At 32.1% G+C, this 21,005-nt stretch overlaps 5 protein-coding genes across 18 annotated transcripts; 2 read left to right on the top strand and 3 right to left on the bottom strand.

The window, feature by feature from the left end:
• Positions 1–282: 282 nt before the first annotated feature.
• CycY (cyclin Y) lies at positions 283–4,521 on the top strand. Its single transcript, XM_034334567.2, has 5 exons — positions 283–820; positions 916–1,188; positions 1,307–1,527; positions 1,601–1,887; positions 1,967–4,521. The coding sequence occupies exons 2-5, from the start codon at positions 957–959 to the stop codon at positions 2,253–2,255; spliced, it is 1,029 nt and encodes a 342-aa protein (XP_034190458.1). The 5' UTR covers positions 283–820; positions 916–956; the 3' UTR covers positions 2,256–4,521.
• On the bottom strand, positions 4,501–7,449 carry LOC117608869 (uncharacterized). Of its 4 annotated transcripts, none has more exons than XM_034334593.2 (4): positions 6,688–7,449; positions 6,323–6,498; positions 5,775–6,167; positions 4,501–5,666 (listed from the first exon to the last, which is right to left on the bottom strand). In XM_034334593.2, exons 1-4 carry the CDS (start codon positions 6,795–6,797, stop codon positions 5,626–5,628), a joined length of 720 nt encoding a protein of 239 aa, XP_034190484.1. In that variant the 5' UTR covers positions 6,798–7,449; the 3' UTR covers positions 4,501–5,625. The 4 variants fall into 4 exon arrangements, with proteins under 4 accessions (XP_034190484.1, XP_034190485.1, XP_034190486.1 ...); XM_034334594.2 differs by having other exon boundaries at positions 4,501–6,167; positions 6,688–6,806; positions 6,916–7,449; XM_034334595.2 differs by having other exon boundaries at positions 4,501–4,762; positions 6,688–7,446.
• Positions 7,450–9,777: 2,328 nt separating this feature from the next.
• On the bottom strand, positions 9,778–13,903 carry LOC117608847 (protein-lysine N-methyltransferase SMYD4). Of its 4 annotated transcripts, none has more exons than XM_034334505.2 (11): positions 13,559–13,902; positions 13,041–13,187; positions 12,743–12,974; positions 12,072–12,255; positions 11,704–12,019; positions 11,330–11,579; positions 10,901–11,196; positions 10,745–10,818; positions 10,415–10,627; positions 10,015–10,171; positions 9,778–9,938 (listed from the first exon to the last, which is right to left on the bottom strand). In XM_034334505.2, exons 2-11 carry the CDS (start codon positions 13,160–13,162, stop codon positions 9,794–9,796), a joined length of 1,989 nt encoding a protein of 662 aa, XP_034190396.2. In that variant the 5' UTR covers positions 13,163–13,187; positions 13,559–13,902; the 3' UTR covers positions 9,778–9,793. The 4 variants fall into 4 exon arrangements, with proteins under 4 accessions (XP_034190396.2, XP_034190397.2, XP_034190398.2 ...); XM_034334506.2 differs by lacking the exon at positions 13,559–13,902 and adding an exon at positions 13,297–13,503; XM_034334507.2 differs by having other exon boundaries at positions 9,779–9,938; positions 10,108–10,171; positions 13,559–13,903.
• Positions 13,904–14,062: 159 nt separating this feature from the next.
• On the bottom strand, positions 14,063–16,927 carry LOC117608867 (uncharacterized). Of its 7 annotated transcripts, none has more exons than XM_076689403.1 (8): positions 16,477–16,927; positions 16,082–16,191; positions 15,793–16,001; positions 15,548–15,733; positions 15,384–15,476; positions 15,032–15,303; positions 14,803–14,962; positions 14,063–14,727 (listed from the first exon to the last, which is right to left on the bottom strand). In XM_076689403.1, the coding sequence occupies exons 3-8, from the start codon at positions 15,992–15,994 to the stop codon at positions 14,615–14,617; spliced, it is 1,026 nt and encodes a 341-aa protein (XP_076545518.1). In that variant the 5' UTR covers positions 15,995–16,001; positions 16,082–16,191; positions 16,477–16,927; the 3' UTR covers positions 14,063–14,614. The 7 variants fall into 7 exon arrangements, with proteins under 7 accessions (XP_076545518.1, XP_076545519.1, XP_034190477.2 ...); XM_076689404.1 differs by having other exon boundaries at positions 16,697–16,927; XM_034334586.2 differs by lacking the exon at positions 16,082–16,191 and having other exon boundaries at positions 15,793–16,005.
• Positions 16,928–17,722: 795 nt separating this feature from the next.
• LOC117608866 (CUE domain-containing protein 1) lies at positions 17,723–20,934 on the top strand. Of its 2 annotated transcripts, none has more exons than XM_034334584.2 (5): positions 17,723–18,000; positions 18,349–18,551; positions 18,643–19,018; positions 19,497–19,595; positions 19,676–20,934. In XM_034334584.2, the coding sequence occupies exons 2-5, from the start codon at positions 18,393–18,395 to the stop codon at positions 19,810–19,812; spliced, it is 771 nt and encodes a 256-aa protein (XP_034190475.1). In that variant the 5' UTR covers positions 17,723–18,000; positions 18,349–18,392; the 3' UTR covers positions 19,813–20,934. The 2 variants fall into 2 exon arrangements, with proteins under 2 accessions (XP_034190475.1, XP_034190474.1); XM_034334583.2 differs by having other exon boundaries at positions 17,738–18,286.
• Positions 20,935–21,005: the final 71 nt, after the last annotated feature.

The raw sequence follows: 21,005 nt of genomic DNA, 5'->3' as shown, positions 1-21,005 counted from the left end.
TTTCTTTATAATTATACGTAAAATAAATTTGTAATTACAATTCCTGTGTATACATATATATAGAAAAATAATTAAGTTTAGTTATAATAAGGAACATACCCCTAAGGGTATAAATATTATATCTAAATTATCCCTTTATTGTAATGTTAATAGAAAATATTTAAAAGATTGATGAGTTTGAAAACTATTGTTATATATATAATGTGTTTTTATAAAATAAATTCTTAAAATCCCTAGCTTTCGGCCAATCATAATGTAGATATAATGAAAAGTTGTTGTCTTTAGAGAGGATGTGAAAAGTTTTTAAGAAAACACCAATGAAAATATGCTTGCGAGCAAAAATAAAAAGTTGAAGTGAAACATCTCTCATGTATATATATGCGTTATAGTTCATACATGAATATGCAATATCAAAACAAGAGTTTAAGGGCGGCGTGCAAGAAAACAGAAAAAAAATTAAAATAATTACATTAAATGTATAGTAAGAATGAGAATGGCGTGCAACAAGGAGAAATCGTATTATAGCTCGTGTATACGAGCAGAAATGAAATTTGACTGACCGATGATTTCACCAATAAATCAACCGGCACGAAGCGTGCTTAAAGGCGTTGTCATTGTAATAGACATTAATCACGTTATTAGTTGCAATAAATTTATAAAGTGGTTTTTGAAATTTTTACATACAATTTTTATGTTGAGATTTATGATTTTTTGTTGATCATACATGGTGCGTTTAAGCATCAATGTCGATAATAAAGAATGTATATTAATATTGCTGATAGCTTTATCAGCTGATTGTCATCTAAAAGCAACATGTGAAGTATGTGTTGTGAGGAACTTTAAACTAAACCATCTATACAATCACCGTGATATTAAGTATTGTTGTTTCATTTACATTTCGTAAACTTTCATTAGAGTAAAAACAATAGAGACATCGACAAGTCTCTTACACAAGAATGGGGAATAAAAGTAGTTGCTGTGTTAATTCCAGTCCACAAGTTGGACGTAAGGAATTAGAATCTGAGGGAATCACGCGCGGTCTTGAGGAACATCTGCCGGAAGGTGGAATTAGCGTTAATAATCTACAACACATTAGCGAACGTGAGCCAGAAGATTGGGATTCAGATCCATCGTTACATCCATGCGCTGGTACTATTTTTATGGAACGGTCTAAACAAGCTATCGAAAGTATGTGCATCTTGTTATCTCTAAATTCTTTGGATTATAATTCATTAATCTCTGTTAATTATATAATTTATGTTATACTTAAGAAAGGTGTGATTAATTTATTGAAAATTTCTTTTAGATGGTATGGTAAGAAAAAAAAGTCAGCACCAAATTGCAGATGTAAGGTCTTTAAAAAAAAGTAGTAGTTGCAGTACAATATACTTAGATGACAGTACTGTTTCACAACCAAATTTAAAAAATACTGTGAAATGCGTTGCCTTAGCTGTTTATTACCATATTAAAAATAGAACTTCGCAGCGACAAATTGATATATTTGATGAAAAACTTCATCCTTTAACGGTAATTTAATTCCACCTACATTTGTTGCCAATTTGTAAAACCATTTATAAATATTTTATTTATTTATTTACAGAGAGAAGGCGTTACAGAAGATTATGATAAGCAAAATCCGGAACACAAACAAATTTACAAATTCGTGAAGACCTTATTTAATGCTGCTCAACTTACAGCTGAATGTGCCATCATAACGTTAGTTTACTTAGAACGTTTACTTACCTATGCGGAGATAGATATAACACCAGCTAATTGGAAGCGAATAGTGCTAGGTGCTATTTTACTAGCATCAAAAGTTTGGGACGATCAGGCAGTATGGAACGTGGATTATTGCCAAATTCTTAAAGATATTACGGTAGAAGATATGTAAGTCTACATTTTCTTTTTATAAAGTAATAAGCTTACGCGTCAAGAATTTTTCATGAAATGTTTCATATTTAATTAGGAATGAATTAGAGAGGCAGTTTTTGGAAATGCTGCAATTCAACATAAATGTTCCTTCAAGCGTATATGCTAAATATTATTTTGATCTCCGCACACTTGCAGAAGCAAACGAATTAACATTCCCTAGCGAACCACTCAGTAAAGAAAAAGCTCAAAAGTTGGAAGCTATGTCCAGAGTTTACGAAGATAAAGTTACTGCTGAAGCTTTACGTACTGGTTTTAAAAAATGGTCAAGTTTAGATAACATATGCATAGGTGGACCTAGACGTAGTATTGCCATTCTATCCTAAATATCGGAGATAAGTGGATACATTACTTATGTCCATGCCTTCTTAATCAAGGTACGTGAACGAGACAAGTTTTGCTGTCCTACTCTAGTATCGGTGACTTCAAAAGTTTCACAAGCATATCATTTTAACTATTCGGTAATTTATATGTTATTTTCTTTAATTATTTTAATGCAGTACAAGTTTTATAAGCGTTATTCTTTGATCGGCCTTTATAATTCCACTTTTTTCCTTTTCGTTTTTTTCTATGGTTCTAATAATAAAAGAATATGGTATGTGAGTTATTAATATTTTCATCAAAAAGAAATTTATGCAACTCAATTCTCATTGAAATTTTCGTTTTATTCAAATAACTTATGAAAGAACTTTCTTCGGTATCCGAAAAAATTAATTTTTAATCAGGGACCTTCTAATGCATTAACATAAAATATTACATAGGTGAAGTTAATAATAAAACTTTTTACTACTAACAATGTCAGTGCTTCTTTTATTAAATGAAACAAATTGTGATATATGTAAGTTATTTTTTATCTAAGATAGTTTACATATTAACTAAATGATTTAATAGATAAGCTTATAGCAAATTCACTAGTAACTATATAGAAAATTATACAAATATTATGCATTATGAGGTTTCATTTAAATTAAACTTTATTCAATTTTTCATTGTGCATAAATATTATGCATTTAAACAGAGTTATAAATTAAAATTCGTATATTTGTATTTGAATCATTTTCCCTTCAATTTTCTGTTCATATTTGTTTTAAATCAAATAAAAAGTATTTTTTATGAAATTATTATTATAAAGACAGTATACATTTTTTGAAGTTTTTGACAATGCAGATTATAATTATCGTTTCTTTTTATATTTTACCGATATGATTTTCTTTATTATTTATCCAGTTGTCAATTACATGCGCAGATAAAGTAACTTTTTAAACACAACTAATTATTTGTAAGCGTAACTCATTATATGCATCCTGTGTGATCAAAATCGTCAAGGTTTGAAAATTTTTTTTTTTAAACCATTTAATTCTGTTTAATTATTTCAAGTAAGCGTTATAAATAATTAAACAGAATTATAAGAAACTTACATTATTATTAATTTTTCATTAGTTCTAATATGTAATATATTTGCATCTATTACATATTCAGTTTAAAGTATTTTTAATCATATGTCCATGTTTAAGCGTAAAAATAATTTTCTAATATCCTACTCATGAACTGAGACATGCCTTAAAAGGATAGTAGAATTCTTCATGAACATGCCAATTTATTTATATGTTAATATTTCCATTTGTTCAACCAATTATTTAAAAAATCATTTTTTATCTCATTTAATTAGTTTTTTGTACATAGTATTAAAAATGTCACTGTAAAATGACATGTAAAGTATTATCAAAAGTAATGTATGTATAAGTAAAATTTCTTTTAGTTTGTCATGATCTTTTTCTTGATTTATGCGTGTTAAAATCAAATCTAATGATTGTGTATATTTCTGTACATACAGGATTTTGATCATTCAGTTACATATATGATTATTAAATATTAATATATGAAAATATTCTTATATTAATTTGTAATTAATAAAAGAAGGTCATAATTTGTAACAATTACAATATTTTAATAAAACTATTAGTAAATCAGCTTGTTTATTATGAATAAAAAATTATACTTATAAGTAGAATTTATTAAAGAATTATTTGCGTTTGCAATCAATTCTGATAACGTAAATAGTATTTAGTTAATAATGAATTTTTGTCTTGTAGAGTAAACAAATTAAAAAAATTGATTTTAATCCGTTTAAAATAAAAAGAAAATAACAAATTTCTGTAAAAATTAGTGTATTTTAATTTAAAATATTTTATTTTATATTTTTTTTTAAATAAATCCTTGTATGTGTAATTTATACAATTTTCATCACATCATTTTTATACTTTATAAATGAAACTTACTATAAAAGAGAAGCTTTAAAAGTAACATTTAAATATTGATATAAAATTGAATAGTGCCAAAATATAATGGTACATCTAAATAATTTTGAATGGCATTAATAGTGTAAGCAGCCAATAACATTAACATATCTACATTTTCTGCCTAGGTGTTTTAATTTTTTTTCTTTTATACAGAATGCAAATATATTTTTTATCGTAATGAAGAGTCAATTTTATACATTGTTAGAAAATTATGTAATACGACACAGAAGCTAGACGAAGAGAAATAAAATGTAAATAAATAAATACGCGAAAAAAAAAAAAACAAATAAAATACTTAAAAGTAATTACAGCTACATATACGATACACATTTCGTTCATTTTAATATCCTAATTTCTTAAAGGATTAAGATTTATAACTTCTTATATATAATTACTCTTAGTATAAAATATTTTTAGAGATAAAATTACATTGTAAAGACAATCTTGAAATCTTGTTGCGTCCTATAGTTATGCATATTACTATTATGCTTGCTCTATGTATCCTTGTAAGTTTATACTTGTTGATTATAATACTGTAATAGTAATTGAAATGTTATTTATTTAATATTTATCGCTGAAGTTTATTTTTTCTTGCTGGTACGTAATGTTATTTAAAATAATTTATGTTTCTCCAAATTGCTATCATTATCATTAATGAAGATTTTTTGTATAAACATATGTTAATTTAATAATATAAACTTTTGTATAAAAATAAATTTCTGTTGTATTACTACTTTCTAACAAGTTTAACATATCTATACATATTAATGTTTTTAGTGTATCAATATATTGTGTAAAAACTGATAATCTCATAATAGAAAACATTCTCAAATTTGAGATGCTTAGAAAGTTTTATCATACAGGGTGTCATCGATCTAGGGTTGCAACCACCAGAAGGGGGTAAATCTACATGTAAAAAAGTAAGTTAAAAATGTAGAGTGACATTTTTTTCGGCGGTAAACTAATTACAAATTCGACTCCTGCACCATCTATAAAAAAAGTCGCGAAAACTACTCAACAACTTACCGACCTATCCTGCGACAGTCGGTAAGTTACCGAGTATTCAGTTTCCGCGATTTTTTTTATAGATGGCGCTTTAATTTTGCAATTTAATTGTAATTAACGTTTTAATTTGTAAAGCAATTGTGTAACGTAGAAATAAACACTTCTGCTTCTTCGACGTCCAAATCTAGACTGACGCGCTTCAATGCAGAGCTGCTAATTATGTTCTTTGCCTTTGTCTAATAATTTTATTGAGAATGTATTGTCAGTGCTAATAAGTTGTTTGTAATAGTGATGGCTAGAGCCGACTACAGATAGTACATAGAAGACTAAACATGCCTTTGTCACAGTATAGGAAAGAACAGTAGGCTTATTCCGTGTCGGCACCTTTGATCTAATGACTAAAAGATCGCCATATTGTTGGTTGTGCGCGGGCTTTAATTTGAAAAACAATCGGTACAATCAAAAAGAGATTTCGTAATAGAATACTATAAAAAGCCTATTAAACCGTATAACTGTATAAATGAAGTTCATATTGTCTACCTTTTGCATCCTTCTGAAAGAGACGTACTTGGGTTTTCAAATATTTGGATGTCTGTTGTGGAAAATATTTGTCTAGGAGTGCATCTAATGAATTAATGTCTTCTTTTCTTTTTTTTGCTTCATGCAATTGCGATTCCAAATTTGCTATTTTTCTTTTATATGCTCTTATTTGTTGATAAAGATGTGCTTTTTGCGGAGATGTAGAAGATAGTGACAAAGATGTTTGAGTTCCAACTTCTGATACATCTGACACGTTTGGTATTGTTTTGTCAATATGTGTGTTGTCCTGGTTGCTTTCATTGAATATATCTATTGCAATATTTTCTTCCTGTATATTTAAATTGTTTATGCAGTTTATTTCTACATTTAAGCTTTTTGAACTTGATTCTTCATCTGCAACATATCATATCATATATAATTCCAGGAAATACAAAAAGTAAATTTTAGTAAACACTAAAGCAAACAGAAATATGACTGTTATAATTTCCCATTTGTAATATTACTACAATTATTGTAATATTATTATATTTTATTTGTAAATAACTTACCATTATTTCTCACAATGGAACTTGGAACAGCATGTGGCTGTAATCTTGTTCTCTCATAATTTAAGAACATGTTCGTTGCAAAATGAAGCTTACATACTCTATAACCACTATAGAGTTGTGTGGCTGTCTTTACAAGCAATTCCTCTCTGTTACAAGCTAATATCCACAATTTTGACCTTTATACAATACATAGGAAAATACTTTCATTAATTGTACAGCTACTGATTAATTATAGAACAATTTAAAAATTAAATCGAGCTTAACTTTAAAGGTACTTTTAAAATTTGTTTAATATTTGAAAATTGTTCATGCAATCGGCTTTAAAAACCACAATAAATGGAAAGCAAGTAATATAATAAACTGACCTTTCTACATCTTTTGGGAATCGAAACAAAGTTTCTTTTATTCCTCGTTCCTCACTGCTTGCACTTGGGCACCCTTTGAAAGAACAACGATATCCACCTCTTGCATTCATATTTTATATCTATATAATTACTGAATTTAGTGATTTCACTGATTTATAAAAATGAAGTCTTTTATTAAAACAAAGACTTGTACTGAAGAAAATGACAATGAAAGTGAAGGACGCGTGCCTTGAACCTTCCGGTCGCGTAGAACAGTGGAATGGGGCATAATGGGGTTGTATCGAGGCGACAGCGTCAGGCCCAGAGCACCCTAATAAAGAGGGCGCGGTTGGAGAAATTGTTTCCTCCTGGTGCTGGTAGATGGCACGATAATCGGGAGCGTGTGGCGGCCGTAGTCGATAAAGAAGATTGAAGATTATTCTCATCGCCACCTTTTTATAACTACGTTTATTGTTCATTTGTCATTTTAAACAAATTGGAATAACTTTTGTAACTATTCATTCTTCGCCAAATTCTCCAAGCCTAAAGACGTGTCAACCTTTATATCAATATTTCCAAATATATATTTTCACAATTGAAGCGTTGACCATTCATTTTAAATACGGAATAAGTCCTCCACAAGCGTGTGGGGTGATGGTAAAGTAGATCAAGTGCACGGTAAGACACCTCTGTCGGTATAGCGTGTTCTGATTTACCTACACCTCACTTCGTATATAAGTTGAAACTCTATTTAATCACATTTAACTCTAAACTGATAAACTAATTAAAATCAAATTTTAAGAGTTTTAATAATATAAAATATTTAACAAATAACAAGAAACACTAAAGATAATCAATCGTTAAGACGATGGCGTTCAAACGTGTAACACAATAAACTTGGAACTAATCAATTTGAATCACTATACATTTTTACGCAAAAGTTCACAAGAACTCAAACGTACTTTAAAGAAAATCTCACAAGAGAAAATACTGCAAGGAATGCGATTCAGAAATCTACACGGCACCGTTTTTAATCGACGTGTCTCAAAGCCGGAGGAAGATGAACAAAAGCAATTCAGGACAACTGAATAAAAGTTAAATAAACAATTTGAAATCGAGCGCCGGAAGCGGAAACGTATAGGCGACGACGCGACGACGCTACAAGCGTTGTGGCGGCCGACGTTAATGTCGATAAAGAAGATAACGTCGTCAAGATTATTCTCACCGCCACCTCTTTCAAACTATATTTATCCGTTCATTTGTCATGTTTAAAACAAATTGGAATTAATTTTATGAACATTCATTCTTCACTAAATCCTCAAACCATTAAGACATGTCAACCTTTCAAAATTCCCTTTTCAATAAATCTTTTAATTTGTACAACCGAATGTTTTAACTTTTAATTTTTAATATGGGATAAGACCCCATAAGCGTTGTGGCGGCGGCGGGGTACGAAGTCGGTAATGAAGAAAACGCCTTCAAGAAAAATCTCAACGCCGCCTTTATTAAAACATGCTCGCTGTTCATTTATTATATTTTAACAAATTCAAATAACTTTTGTGAACATTCATTCCTTCGTTAACCATCATACCGTAAAGACATGTCAACCTTTTCAAAATTCCAATTTTAATAAATCTTTATAATATTCTGAATCCATATTCTGGTGACCTCGACGTGATTTAAAAGAATACATACAGCAGCAATAACTTAGTTTCGCAAAGAAGGAAGACCTTAATTTTCTCTGTCAAAGAAATGTTTTATTCGCCTGTTCACGACAGAAGACTTTAAATGAAACTGGAGGAACCAGCAGCAGTGCAGTAAGCACCACCTTTTTCAAATCCTCCTGAGGCAAATATCGAAACGGCTCGACTGGTTAAACTTCCACCATTCTGGAAGGAGAATCCTTCTTTATGGTTCAAACAAGTCGAAGCAGCCTTCTCCGTCGCCTGAGTCGTAAGCGATGACTCGAAATACAAATGTATCGTCAAGAGACCTCCTCTTTGGTATCGTCATGCATCTGGAACAAACAATTCTACCAATCGTCTCCGACATCCTCGAATCGCCGCCGGAACATGGAAAATATGAAGCCCTGAAGCGCCGAATAGTCACCGTTTTCGCAGAAACTACTGAATCAAGGCTAAGGAAACTACTTCATGAACAGCGAGCATGTTTTAATAAAGGCGGTGTTGTGTTGAGATTTTTCTAGAAGGCGTTTTCTTCATTACCGACTTCGTAGCCGGCTGCCACAATACTCCCCCCCCCCCCCCCCCCCCCCCCCCCGGCCCCGAGTGAAGAAATTGTAGAAAGGACTTTCTTCAAGATACGTCCAAAGTTGAGGCTTGATCAAGTATTGGTCACCCTAGGAGAGAGGTTACGATTTCTGGTCGCATGTACATCTTGTATGTACATACTATATTAATAATATTAATAATGATGCATGGTGTATTGTAGTTCCTAGTTCGATTCCAAACTTGTTTTTTTTTTAAATAACGTATTTTGAACAATAAGTAATGGTACATTTTTATATTATACGTGATCAAATATTTGATTCTCACGTGGTGTCAGTTCGGATTTACACATCATGCATTTCTTTGGCATTTTGAATGATATTACAAAACAAGACAAACAAAGCAAAGTAAACAAGCGCTGCTGCGCATGTGCAGCTAGACAAAGACAGAAAGACCCTTTATGCAACTTTCTCTTTCTATTCCGCTCTCAGCCTCTCGGCGCTGTCACGTGGTCTATCCTTATATATGGCAGTGACTGTAGATAGTAGTCACTATCTATAGTCACTGTATATGGTCATGCGCGAGAGACAATTATTAGTACGCTTTTTGGCAGAGTGATCCTACTGTTCTTTCTTTTATTGTGCCTTTGTTCTGGAAGGATTGTGAATTTATGCCTCGAGAACGAACACCATCTGTTCTATCCTAGTACAAAAATTTGTGCGCGAGAACATTTAAATAAAATCATATAAATTACTATACAGATTCCTTCCGACAGATCAATATTTATTTAATTTAAATTATTATTATGTATCAATATCAGATATATGTATACATGAAATAAATGCAATACACACCATTCGAAATAATACTTTTATATAATTAAATTATAAATCGTACAATTACATGTTAAAACGTTTATGAACAGGAACAATTTTTTCTTGTTTTATTTTTACATCTTCATAAATTTTACTCCAAGATCCATAATTCCAATTTACCATTTCTTCCATTTCATTTAAATATTCTTCAGCATGTTTTTGTACAATTCTGTAACAGAAAAATATCATTAAATATAGAGATAATTATAAATTCTATTTATTTTGAAAAATTTCGTTAAATTTACTTGTACGTGTTATTAGTATTTGATATTTGTAAATATTCAAGACACAGATCTGCAAAAGTATTTAATGTAATAAGAAGTTTTGTATCAAAAAACCTATATCTTCCCTTCGCTATGGCAATTGTTCTATCCATACATGCTACACCCTCTTCTATTCGACCTAAAAATTAAATTATGTTTTTATTTAAAATTATTTTAGATATGTGTAGAAATTAATTCGGTGCTTTTTCCTTTTTTAAGTGAAGATTTATTCCTTAAAAATCATATTAACTCCAACTTTTGAAATCATATGCTCGAGCCACTTTTTAAATCCATAGTAAATCCAGAATATTTAAATTTTAAATAGTAACTAAGAAGGTGTTATAGCCACCTAATATTATAAATACAATTTTGTTATACGAACCACTTTCCATATGTACTTTAGTCGCAGCACTCATAATATTTATCAATGGTTCTTTATTTTGCCAATCCATATTTTGGAGATAAAATACCCTTTCAATGTCTTTTGATTTACAGGATTTCAATGAAGTACAAGGCTTACATTTACAAGTAAAATGAAACTGACTTTTTAAAATTTCCTGTCTTTTCTCCATTTCCATATGTCTGAAATGTGGACCTATTAACAATTTTATAACGTTAATATTTACATTACTCTATAAAATACTCAGGAACGAATTTGTATTATATGTTAACGTAACTAGGCTTCTATCTAATAACGCCAACATTACCATACCATAAGAAATAAAAACTTCTTCATCTGCTAAAATATCTGTCGCAGCTTTAATAATGATATATTGATCCATGAAACTGCAATATTAAATCTTGTAGTATACATATCACATAAATATACATGTACAATTTCAGTCAAGCATATGCTGCGCATACTTACATAGTAATAATATTAGGATTACAAGAATGGTTCATCATACTCGTAGAAGGGTAAATTCCTGATGCCACAATATCTTCCGTATTGTGACTTAACAATGTATTTGAACTTGAAATTGCATGCGCATTAGCAACAAGTTGAAGAATATGTTTTAAGAGTAAAGAAGCAACATAAAGTTGTTTGTCATCACGAACTGATTTAAGCGGATCATCAAAAAATTTGTTCATTAAAAATTCTTCAAGAGGCAATTTAAAGAAATCGGTGTATTTCGACAAATATATAGTAAGCACAAGAGCTGTCTGTAAAAATTATCATTGCATAAACTAAATGCAAAATTTGATCTCGTTTTTTAACAGTGACGGGCAGATCGAGTACCAGTTGAAGAATTCAACGTACTTACACTTGCCCGTCATCTTTTACTGATATACTTACAACCCCATAGTCTATTAAATCATCCACAGGAATTTTATTAAAATGGGTAAGTAAGCTATGCATTTCATTAAATCTGACTGTATCAGTCATAGTTGAACAAGTAAGTAGAACTTTCAACGCTAAACGTCCTATTCCAATGTTCTTCAATAAACCCATTTGGCTTGCTACGCATTCCCACATATGGTACAATGACCATGCTTCGCTTAAACATTCTTCGCTACAGTAACAAGTATTCAAACAATTTTTACACCTAAAATAATACAGAACATAAATGCTTTAATATTTAATTGTTTAATTATAAATATTCTATATTAATTATAAATAACTATAATATAAATATTTAATTAAATATTTTATACATAAAATTTACTTACGGAACAGGAACATCTCTAGTTAAACAATTGCAATGATGGCAATAATCGCTCAACCCATCAAAGTTCACTGATACAAAACTTACAGGCTTTTCTAAGAAAAGAATTTCACCCCTTTTTATCATCCTATTTGCTACCACATGTCTCCCTACTTCTTCGTTATACTTTTTATCTATACTACTTGATGCATTCGAAAAATTCTCATTTTCTTCAAACTTAATTTGAGATTTTATTTTTGATAAACCATTACTCTTTTGTTCATTAGGTTCTATACTTGAGTCAGAGAGTGTTATTTCAGAAATCTTTTTCTTAATATGATCTGCAAATAAAATAGTTATAGAGATTGTTAATACGTAAACTCATGATGTTACCTTTCATTGCAGCAACAATGTAGTCTGGATTATTAATCATTTCTTGTACTTTAAATAACATTTCTTCTGCTAATTGCCTCTTGCCTAATTTCAAATAACATTGAGCTGCGCGCAAATAGATCTTGTAACACCAATTTATAGGATAATTTAAGTTCAGTGCTAATTTGATATCATTTATACAATCCTTAACATAATAACAACATATATTAATTTATTGGTTTACAAATTTACCAATTGAGCCATTCGCAAGCCAAAGTGATTAACTCCACTTTTTGAATTTTTTTTAAATTTTAGTGTCAAAGCACTTGATTGATGTTTAACTTTTTATATTTTATAAATTTCCCTACTTTTTGTTTTTTTTTTCAAGCTAATCGATTTGGCAAATAGACAGCTCATTTACCAAACTTTCAAATTTTTAAAATTGCTAATTTGTTCTATAAAATGCTTCGGAAAAAAATTTTATTATATATTGGCTTTATTTCTAGGATGGACCATGTTCATTTTTTCTATAGTATTCCATACCTTAGAAATTCGAAAATTTGAAAATTCGGTATTTCTAATTTTATAAATTTCCAAATTTGAAAATTTCAATGTTATAAATGGAGAAATTTGGAAACATAGAAATATCAAATTTTCAAATTTGGTAATTTGGAAATTGGCATGTAACTTACATTGTATCTATTTAAATAAAATAAACAGGCAGATCTATTTGCATATGCAATTGACAGTTCATTACTGCTTGGAGGACTGTACAATGCACACAATGTGTAAGATTTAATACTTTCAGTGTAATGTTTCTTTTGGAACCGATCATTTCCTTTCTTCCTGTAAGACTTTCCCAAATCCACAGATTTTAAATCTCTCTTGTCATAATAGCCTTCCAACAATAAGTGTATGCGTTTCCTAAATATATGAAGTTTACAGTAAAAGCGAATGTTATAGGCACAGAAAATATAAATACTTGCTTACATTAGATTTTCATTGTTTCGCAATTGTATAATCACTTCGTCTTCACGTTGTAACTTCTCCCTTGAAATACATGTATCTTTCAACTTGGATATTACAAGTTGTAATGCACGTGACAAATCCATTTCACTGTCGCTTTATTCTACTTTGCTGCAATTCATAAAAAACCATATAAGTATATAAGTAAAAGAACCTTAGTAACCATAGTTGCATGAAAATAATTGGACCAAATTACTTTTATATGTATGTTTTTCATTACCTTTATATTTTATACGGATTGCTATAAATGGGACTCCCACGATTACAGATGCAAACGGTACAAAACAAAAGCAGATACAAAACAAAAGCCGATACAAAAACAGTTCAAACTGATTGAGGAGTTATCGATCGATTTTCCGAAAGAAGAGAACACTAACCAGCAGCAGTGATGCCAGAACCGTGGGACGTGGGACAAATTTTTACCCTCTCCACGACGTCCTACGACGTCCCGACCAGCAGAAGTTCAATGGCTCGATACTTACCATTTTATTGATTGATCCTGTGGCAGTCGGTATGACTGGACATGCCTTTGTTTTCGTCTGGAACCCCAACTCCCGGCGCCAACGGCCACCGGTTTTGTAAGGTCACATGGAGATATATTTCATAGAATATGTTGGTTATCATTGAAAACAATAATGTTGACGAATGGATGAAAATTGGGGGTTAAACTTTACTTTACCGGACCCAAAATTTTCGACATTTTTTTTTTTTAATCTATAGTTTTTGATGCGTAGAATCTGAAAATGCAAGGCTTAACTTTAAGAATCCAATGGTTAAAAAGTTATGAGCGTGTAAAGTTTGACACTTTTAGCGGATTTGCTATGTTACTGTGACGCCATATTGCCTTATATGTATAACCTGATTGGTTCTCGCATACCCTAGAACTTAACTTCCGCTTACCTTATTTAAAAACATATTGTTGTCGAAAAACCATCGCTACAGGAATTCGCATAATCTTTTGGCAAATTCGTCGTCGTGAAAACAATCCTTCCCCTTCAACCAGTCTTTTGCCGCCAATTCGATTCTATTTTCTGGGTATGGGTTCCATCACTAGTTGTATTTAAATTACTCATAAAATTGATACAGTAGAAGCAATAAATATAAACCTAACTAACTGACAGTATCAAAGAGTCACCCCAAAAACACGTTTTTTTATCAATTTTTTCCCACTCGAATTTCAAATCAATCAATCAATCAATTCTATATAATGGTACAGTAATCTCAGAAAAAATTGAAGTTGAACATAGGGGTAATTTTGGAGATACGGGAGGTTAATCTTACGAATATCTGAAAAGTCCTGCAAATGCCTGAAATACGTCCTGTAAATATCCTATGTTAGAAAACGGGATGTCTTAAGGATGTCGTACCGATATCTGACAGATGCCTTACAGACGTTTTAAAGATGTCTTATGAATGCCCTAAAGATATCTTATATATACCCTACAGATGTCATAAATATTGTTTAATTAAAGTATAATCGTTTTCAGTATAATAATATTTTGTTTAAACGTAGTCCGTTGAAAATATACAATGTTCGTTCAAAATTGTTTTGGGGTTATATGATTTCTGTCAAACGCTCTCCTCAGCCAATTTTGTATTGATACCTCTGTTGCTCTTTTGGTATCACCAAGGTTTGCCGTTTCAGCAGCAGCTGAAATAAGAATTTGTACATGTTCAATTATACAGAAATCATCATTGAAAACATTAAAAACAAGGCGATACTTACATATCACCAACCTAGCTAAATGCAAGGTGCAGAATACTTTCTTGCCCTTTCTTCCCAGCCAGCTGTATTTCAGTGCTAAGTTGTTGTCTATAACTGAGGACAACACCCTTTTTACAAATTGGTAGTTGTTGTCCCCCCCTATTTTTGCTAATTCCTGAATCTGGAAGTAAAATATTGTTTGTAAATTATGAAAGATAAAAGCTGTTTGATATATCAGTATCTTGCTTACTGCATCTTTAAAATGGTCCTCCTTTGCTAGGAAGGTTTCTAAGACCAATAAATCTTCTTCCCGCGTAAGGGGGAACTTCAGTCCCTCATATCTAGAATATAATGAAACTGGCTGTTCTGCAACAGAGCCAACTTTGTGTGCTAATTTTAATTCCTTCATGTCAGCCGTCAAATCCATTAACAATCCGCGGATTAGATGGTTTTGCTTGATTATTGTATCCAGGTATTGATTTCTCTCTCTGCAGCATTTACACATCTCTGAATCATTGCATCCTACAAGTTGTTTGTTAGGTATTACATTTGTTGAAATACAATTAATCATGTTTAGAAATTATGTAAATGAATTAACTCACCGCTACTGCTGGGACCTGCCGTGGCTGTTACGGTGGGAGCTGCCGCGGATGCTAGGGCTGCATTCCCTGCAGCACTATCGCCGACCGTTGTCACTACAAATTGTAGAGAAAAGAATTACATACATGATTGAAATGATATGTTTTGTAATACCGTAGTCACATACTTTCCTTTCTCCCTTCCGTCATCGGTGGAGGCGAGGGTAAAGTCAGGGAATCACTCTCCGATTCCTCGCTCTCCGATGAGACAAATCTGCGAGTTCTTTTTCGTCTTCGCATTGTCTCAACTTCTGACTGAAGGTCGCTAATGTCCTCCGCTATCCTGGCTTTTTCTCTTGCTTTAATATAAGTATCTGAAAATGTGCAATAGCATGTGCTTACACGTGTATGTTATCTAACAATTTTAACTTACCAAAAATGCCGTGCTTAAAAGTTTGAATGGTATGGGTCGGCCAGGATAAATTTACCGGCTCGGACCTTTTAATTGCGGCTGTTAAGCTGTTTCTGTGCAACGGTGGCCAGTGGCATAAATCTCCTCGCATCCAAGCTGACGGGACAGCCTCGACGGTACCGTCTTCCACAAACCTCACGACGGTCCAAGTGTTTGCTGACATATTTTGTCTTCCTAAAAAATCTTAGGCGAGATTACTTGGAGGACCTTTCCATAAGAAGGGGAAACGTGCTGACGGAACGCATATGACCTGCCTCAAAACATTGTCCAAAAGGGTCTAGCCGGATAAGCATAGCGAATCCAGCTTTTCTCTATCTTAAGAGGCCAAGGCAATTGGTTCAATATTGTATATTTCTTCAGCTACACTCCCAAATGATTGTAAATTGTATTAGGAATCGTAATGGTATGAAGAAAAAGACGCATTTACACATTTCAATATTACCCTTCTTATGAAACTATGTTACATTCATATAAAAATTCTTCAGGGCTACCTGAACAATACCTACTGACCATTCACACTTATAAATACATTTAGCATTCGTTTCATTTAACAATGCGTTCGAATAATTAATACGTTCGTTTCGTACGTTATAAAGATGCCTTAAAGACATGAATTTCAGATGCTTTATAACGTTCGTTTCGTACCCTGTAAGGATGCCTTAAAGACATGAATTTCAGATGTCTTTACAACGTTCGTTTCGTACCCTGTAAAGATGCCTTAAGGACACGAATTTCAGATGTCTTAACGACGTTCGGGACAAAATATCGTAAAGATGTCCAGGTAAGGTTGTAAGACGTTCAGACCTAAAATGGTCATAAAATGGATGTCTTTAAGACATCGTGTGCTATCTGGGTAAATTCTCACTATTCCCAATGTTGTCCAAGCACTGTACAGGGTGATCCTCTCGCTAAGAGACACAAAGGAACTGGCGACAATGAATCCCTTGGCCGCACCATGAAGACATACAGAGTCGTCTCGGCCCAGGTAGGTCCCCACTGGCACGTGACAATACGGACCTCTTTATGGTGCGGTCAAGGGGTCCATTGTCGCCAGTGTTCCTTTGTGTCCCCTAGCGAGAGGATCACCCTGTATACGCAAAAACAAGGTCAATACTTCTTTGATAACAGTGGGGATTTTACTAGAATTAGTCAAAATGGTTTTCTGACTCCTTCATCCCTGTTGATTTGAAACTACCCTCAAAACAGTTTTTATTGAATTTCTTGAAAACAAATGTTTTAGACAAAAGTTGTTTGTCTTAAAATTCTACATAAGAAAGGTCTTTTTCATTTTTTCGATAGGACTAATCCTTTACTCGAAAATCGCAACTGAAAATAACATTGCAATATAAGCAGCGATTTTTTATATATATGTATTTGATGAGCCATGTATGAATTTTGTGAGCCACTGTATGAACTATAACTATAATTCAGGCGCTGGGAACAAAAACGGGCTGAACTTGGACTCCAAGGACGTAAAATAATTACATTCTTTATTTATAAGTTAATAGTTTTCGACCCGTAAAATCCAAAAATATAGGTCTATATAATTTAGGAAATTAGCGGTTCAGAAGTTATGGGTATGTAAAGTTTCGCGTTTTTAGGGTATTTTACACGTTACTTCGACGCCATGTTGCTTCCATCTATCATTTGATTGGCCCGCATAGATGAGCATTCAGTGTGTATACCGCAGTTCACCAGAGTCCATAACTGCGAAAAGACCAATTTTCGTTCTTCGCGCATCTCCAGTGCGCATCTTCGCCCTGATTGGCGATACTCCCAAACGAAGTGGAAAGCGATTGGCGGATAGCTCGCTGCGTTCCCCCACCATCTTCCAACCTGCGCGTCGCAGTTATGGACTCTGCTGAACTGCGATATACATATGTAGTTGCGAGAAAGGAATAAACATATCAGACATCTGGTAGCAAAGTTAAAAATTAAAGAGTGGCTATAGTCACTGCGGCCGTTGAATGAACGTCTTTCGACGTTGGTACGTTGAAGTCACTAGCGTAAATTCTTGATAAAACATCGACAGTACTTTGCTTTTCAAAGTAGTTGATACTAAATGTTCTGTACTTAAATACAATATATTTGGGAAGCAAAGATAAATTGCTGAAAGGAAGCCAATTGAAATTCAGACACGCAAATCACAATACAGTTACTCTATAATGTGTATGTGTATCATGAGTTCGTTTTCTGAAAACGAGAAAAGCCTTAACAAAGTTTGACAGTTAACAGTCTTGCTCTCTGGGGAACGGTTTGACACTGACCCATTGAAATTTTAAAATTATGTGCATGAACGTATTTAACAGTAGATTTATTAAAAGAAAGATGATATAACATGTCATTCATATTCTTTTAAATAACTAATATGACGTTACTATAATAATTATAAACCGACCTCGTTGGTCATGGATGACGGTCTTATTCACATTTTTCAAATACTTGAATTGTAAAGGTAAGGTTAAGTAACAGTGTTATCAAGTTTGCAATAATATCAGAAATGTTTTACAATTACAGGTCAGTGTTTCGTGCACAATTAATAACTTGATAACAGTTACACAATGGCTTCTGCTATGGAGCAACAACAGCAGCAGCAGCAGCAGCAGCAGCAACAGCAACAGCAACAACAGCAACAACAGCAGCAAACTACTTTAGAATTTTATCAAGCGATGGCTGATTTTAAAAACATGTTCCCACAAATGGACGATGATGTGATAGAAGTATTATGATCGATACAAATATTGAGTTATATAAGATAGATATAACATCGTTTCATTTTATGTTTCATTTACTTTAAACAAAATCTTCCAGGCTGTATTAAGATCTAATCAAGGAGCTGTCGATACAACCATCGATCAGTTACTTACTATGAGTACAGACAATGAAAATGAAAAGATTAGAAGCGAATTAGAACAAAGCGAAAAGTCACCGGGTACCTCGAAACTGTCGACAATAGATACAAACGTATCGTTAAAAAGCATACGCAAATGGCAACCCGCTATGTTAGGGCCATTACCAGATACATTCCTTAGAGTTTCTCAACAAGTTCCAGAGGACAGTTTGGACACGTCGTACTTACAGGAAAATTCAATGTTAGAAGACGAGAGAATCGCTATGTTTCTTCAAAACGAAGAATTCATGGCCGAACTACGTTGGAACGAAGATTTTTTGTCAACCTTGGAAAATGGTTATTAATTCGCTGTTATAATCTACAGTGTTAAAAAATTATCCGAAGAGCTCTACACCGTTGGATAGATCACGGAAAATCGAAGCGAAATGTTCTGTAGCATTTTTCGATTGGAGCAGTAGTTTAGCCACACTTCGTTATTGAAAATTAACCAATCAGCGCCCAGCTTGAGTGGCGAGACACGCCTCCTCCGAGAGTCGTAGTGCGACGGCGGAGGCGGAGCAAGCGAACGGAGACTCCCTCCCTTTCCGTGTAGTCTCCCACTCCGCGTGTATTGCCACTCAAGCTGCGCGCTGATTGGTCAATTTTCAACAACGAAGTGTAGCTAAACTACTGCTCCAATCGAAAAATGCTACAGAACATTTCGCTTCGATTTTCCGTGATCTATCCAACGGTGTAGAGCTATTCGGACAATTTAACACCCTGTATACGTATAGTTAAGGAAATGTATAAACTTAAAAAGTTATAATTATTACAGATACTAAAATCCAAGGAACAAATCTAGAGAAATGCACCGGTCACATCAATCACGACGATGAAGATCTGTTTAAAGAAAGATTAAAGAATATGGGAAAAAGTATATACAATTTTACATTTAATAATAATCATATTCTTAATGTTATTAAATACGTATTAAACATAATGCTTATATTTTAGTGTCTCGACGTAAGTTTGCGCAACTTACCAAAGTGTTTACACGCAGTAAAAAACGTGGAGGTAGACAGTTATTACCTCCGACGGCTTCTTGTGATGATTTATTGGATCCCGAGGGGTCGTCTAGATCTCAGCCTTAAAAATTTGACGAGTCCCCTTGTTTTCTCAGAAAATAATTTCAGTAAATGATACTTATAATAATGTGTCGTCCAGAAGTAAAAAAAAAAGCATATCCACATTAATAATTGAATGGAAACTTACAAGAAAAATTTAGATTGAAATAGTTATACCTATACAGATTGTCTGAAGCTAAAAGTAGGAAAGTCTTATGTCTTGAACAATGATTAATTACGTCGATACTTATCGAGTTGTCTAAATAACTCGATTCAAAAGCTTAGAAAGATCAAAAAGCAGAATATGTGAATAACACTACTAGATATTATAAAAGGAAAAAAAAAAATACAAAATATTTCGTATTTTAATAATATACTATGAATAAGAACACGTTCTATATAGCAGCAGTACAATAATTACTACTGTCATATTGTTAAAATAGGTACGTGTGAAACTTTCATGGTAATGTTCTTTTAATTATAAGGATATACGTGTCACTTAAATCTTTACGAACGGTTTATCATTGTTTATTTATCTTATTTATATTATTATTTATACATAGTGAAATGTTGATATTATTTTACAAAATTTATAACTGTTTTTTTAATGAAAGCTTTTTGCGACTTATACTTATTTGAAAAGCAATGTTTGTAATTAATAGTAAATGTTGTTGAAGTATACAAATAAACAATATTTACAAGTACTATAATATTAATTATACGATAATAGTAAAGAATAGAATTTTGTTTGAAGGTATTGCAAACTATTAAGATCAAAAGTTATATATACATATATATATATATATATTTGATTTGAAAACGATACTATAATTTATTTATTATTATAGTAATAATACTATTTTTGATTTATAAATACATTTCATAAAAGCAGCTATTTAGAAGTATAAGTGTAATGAATTCTAGTCTGTTTATCTAGCCATGACTTATTTAATAACAATAAATATCAAGCATTGCAGTTGTAATGTTGGTATAGAAAATATATGAACAAGCATAATTAAATATAACGATACATGCTACAGGCATGAGAATAAATGAAAAAAAAAAAGAAAAAGAAAAAAAATACTAAACTTCAATATACCTATGTAAAAATAAACCGTACAGTTTTTAGTGTCTGATGAATCAAACTTTGTTCAACACGTTAACATATATTTTTATTTTCTCATTATTGTAATATATAATACAAGTTATAAAAGGATTAT

This window comes from Osmia lignaria, chromosome 8 (assembly GCF_051020975.1).
Source record: "Osmia lignaria lignaria isolate PbOS001 chromosome 8, iyOsmLign1, whole genome shotgun sequence".
NCBI classification, from domain to species: Eukaryota; Metazoa; Arthropoda; class Insecta; order Hymenoptera; family Megachilidae; genus Osmia; species Osmia lignaria.
Note: the sequence above shows the minus strand (reverse complement) of the source record. Positions and strands in the feature narration are given on the sequence as shown.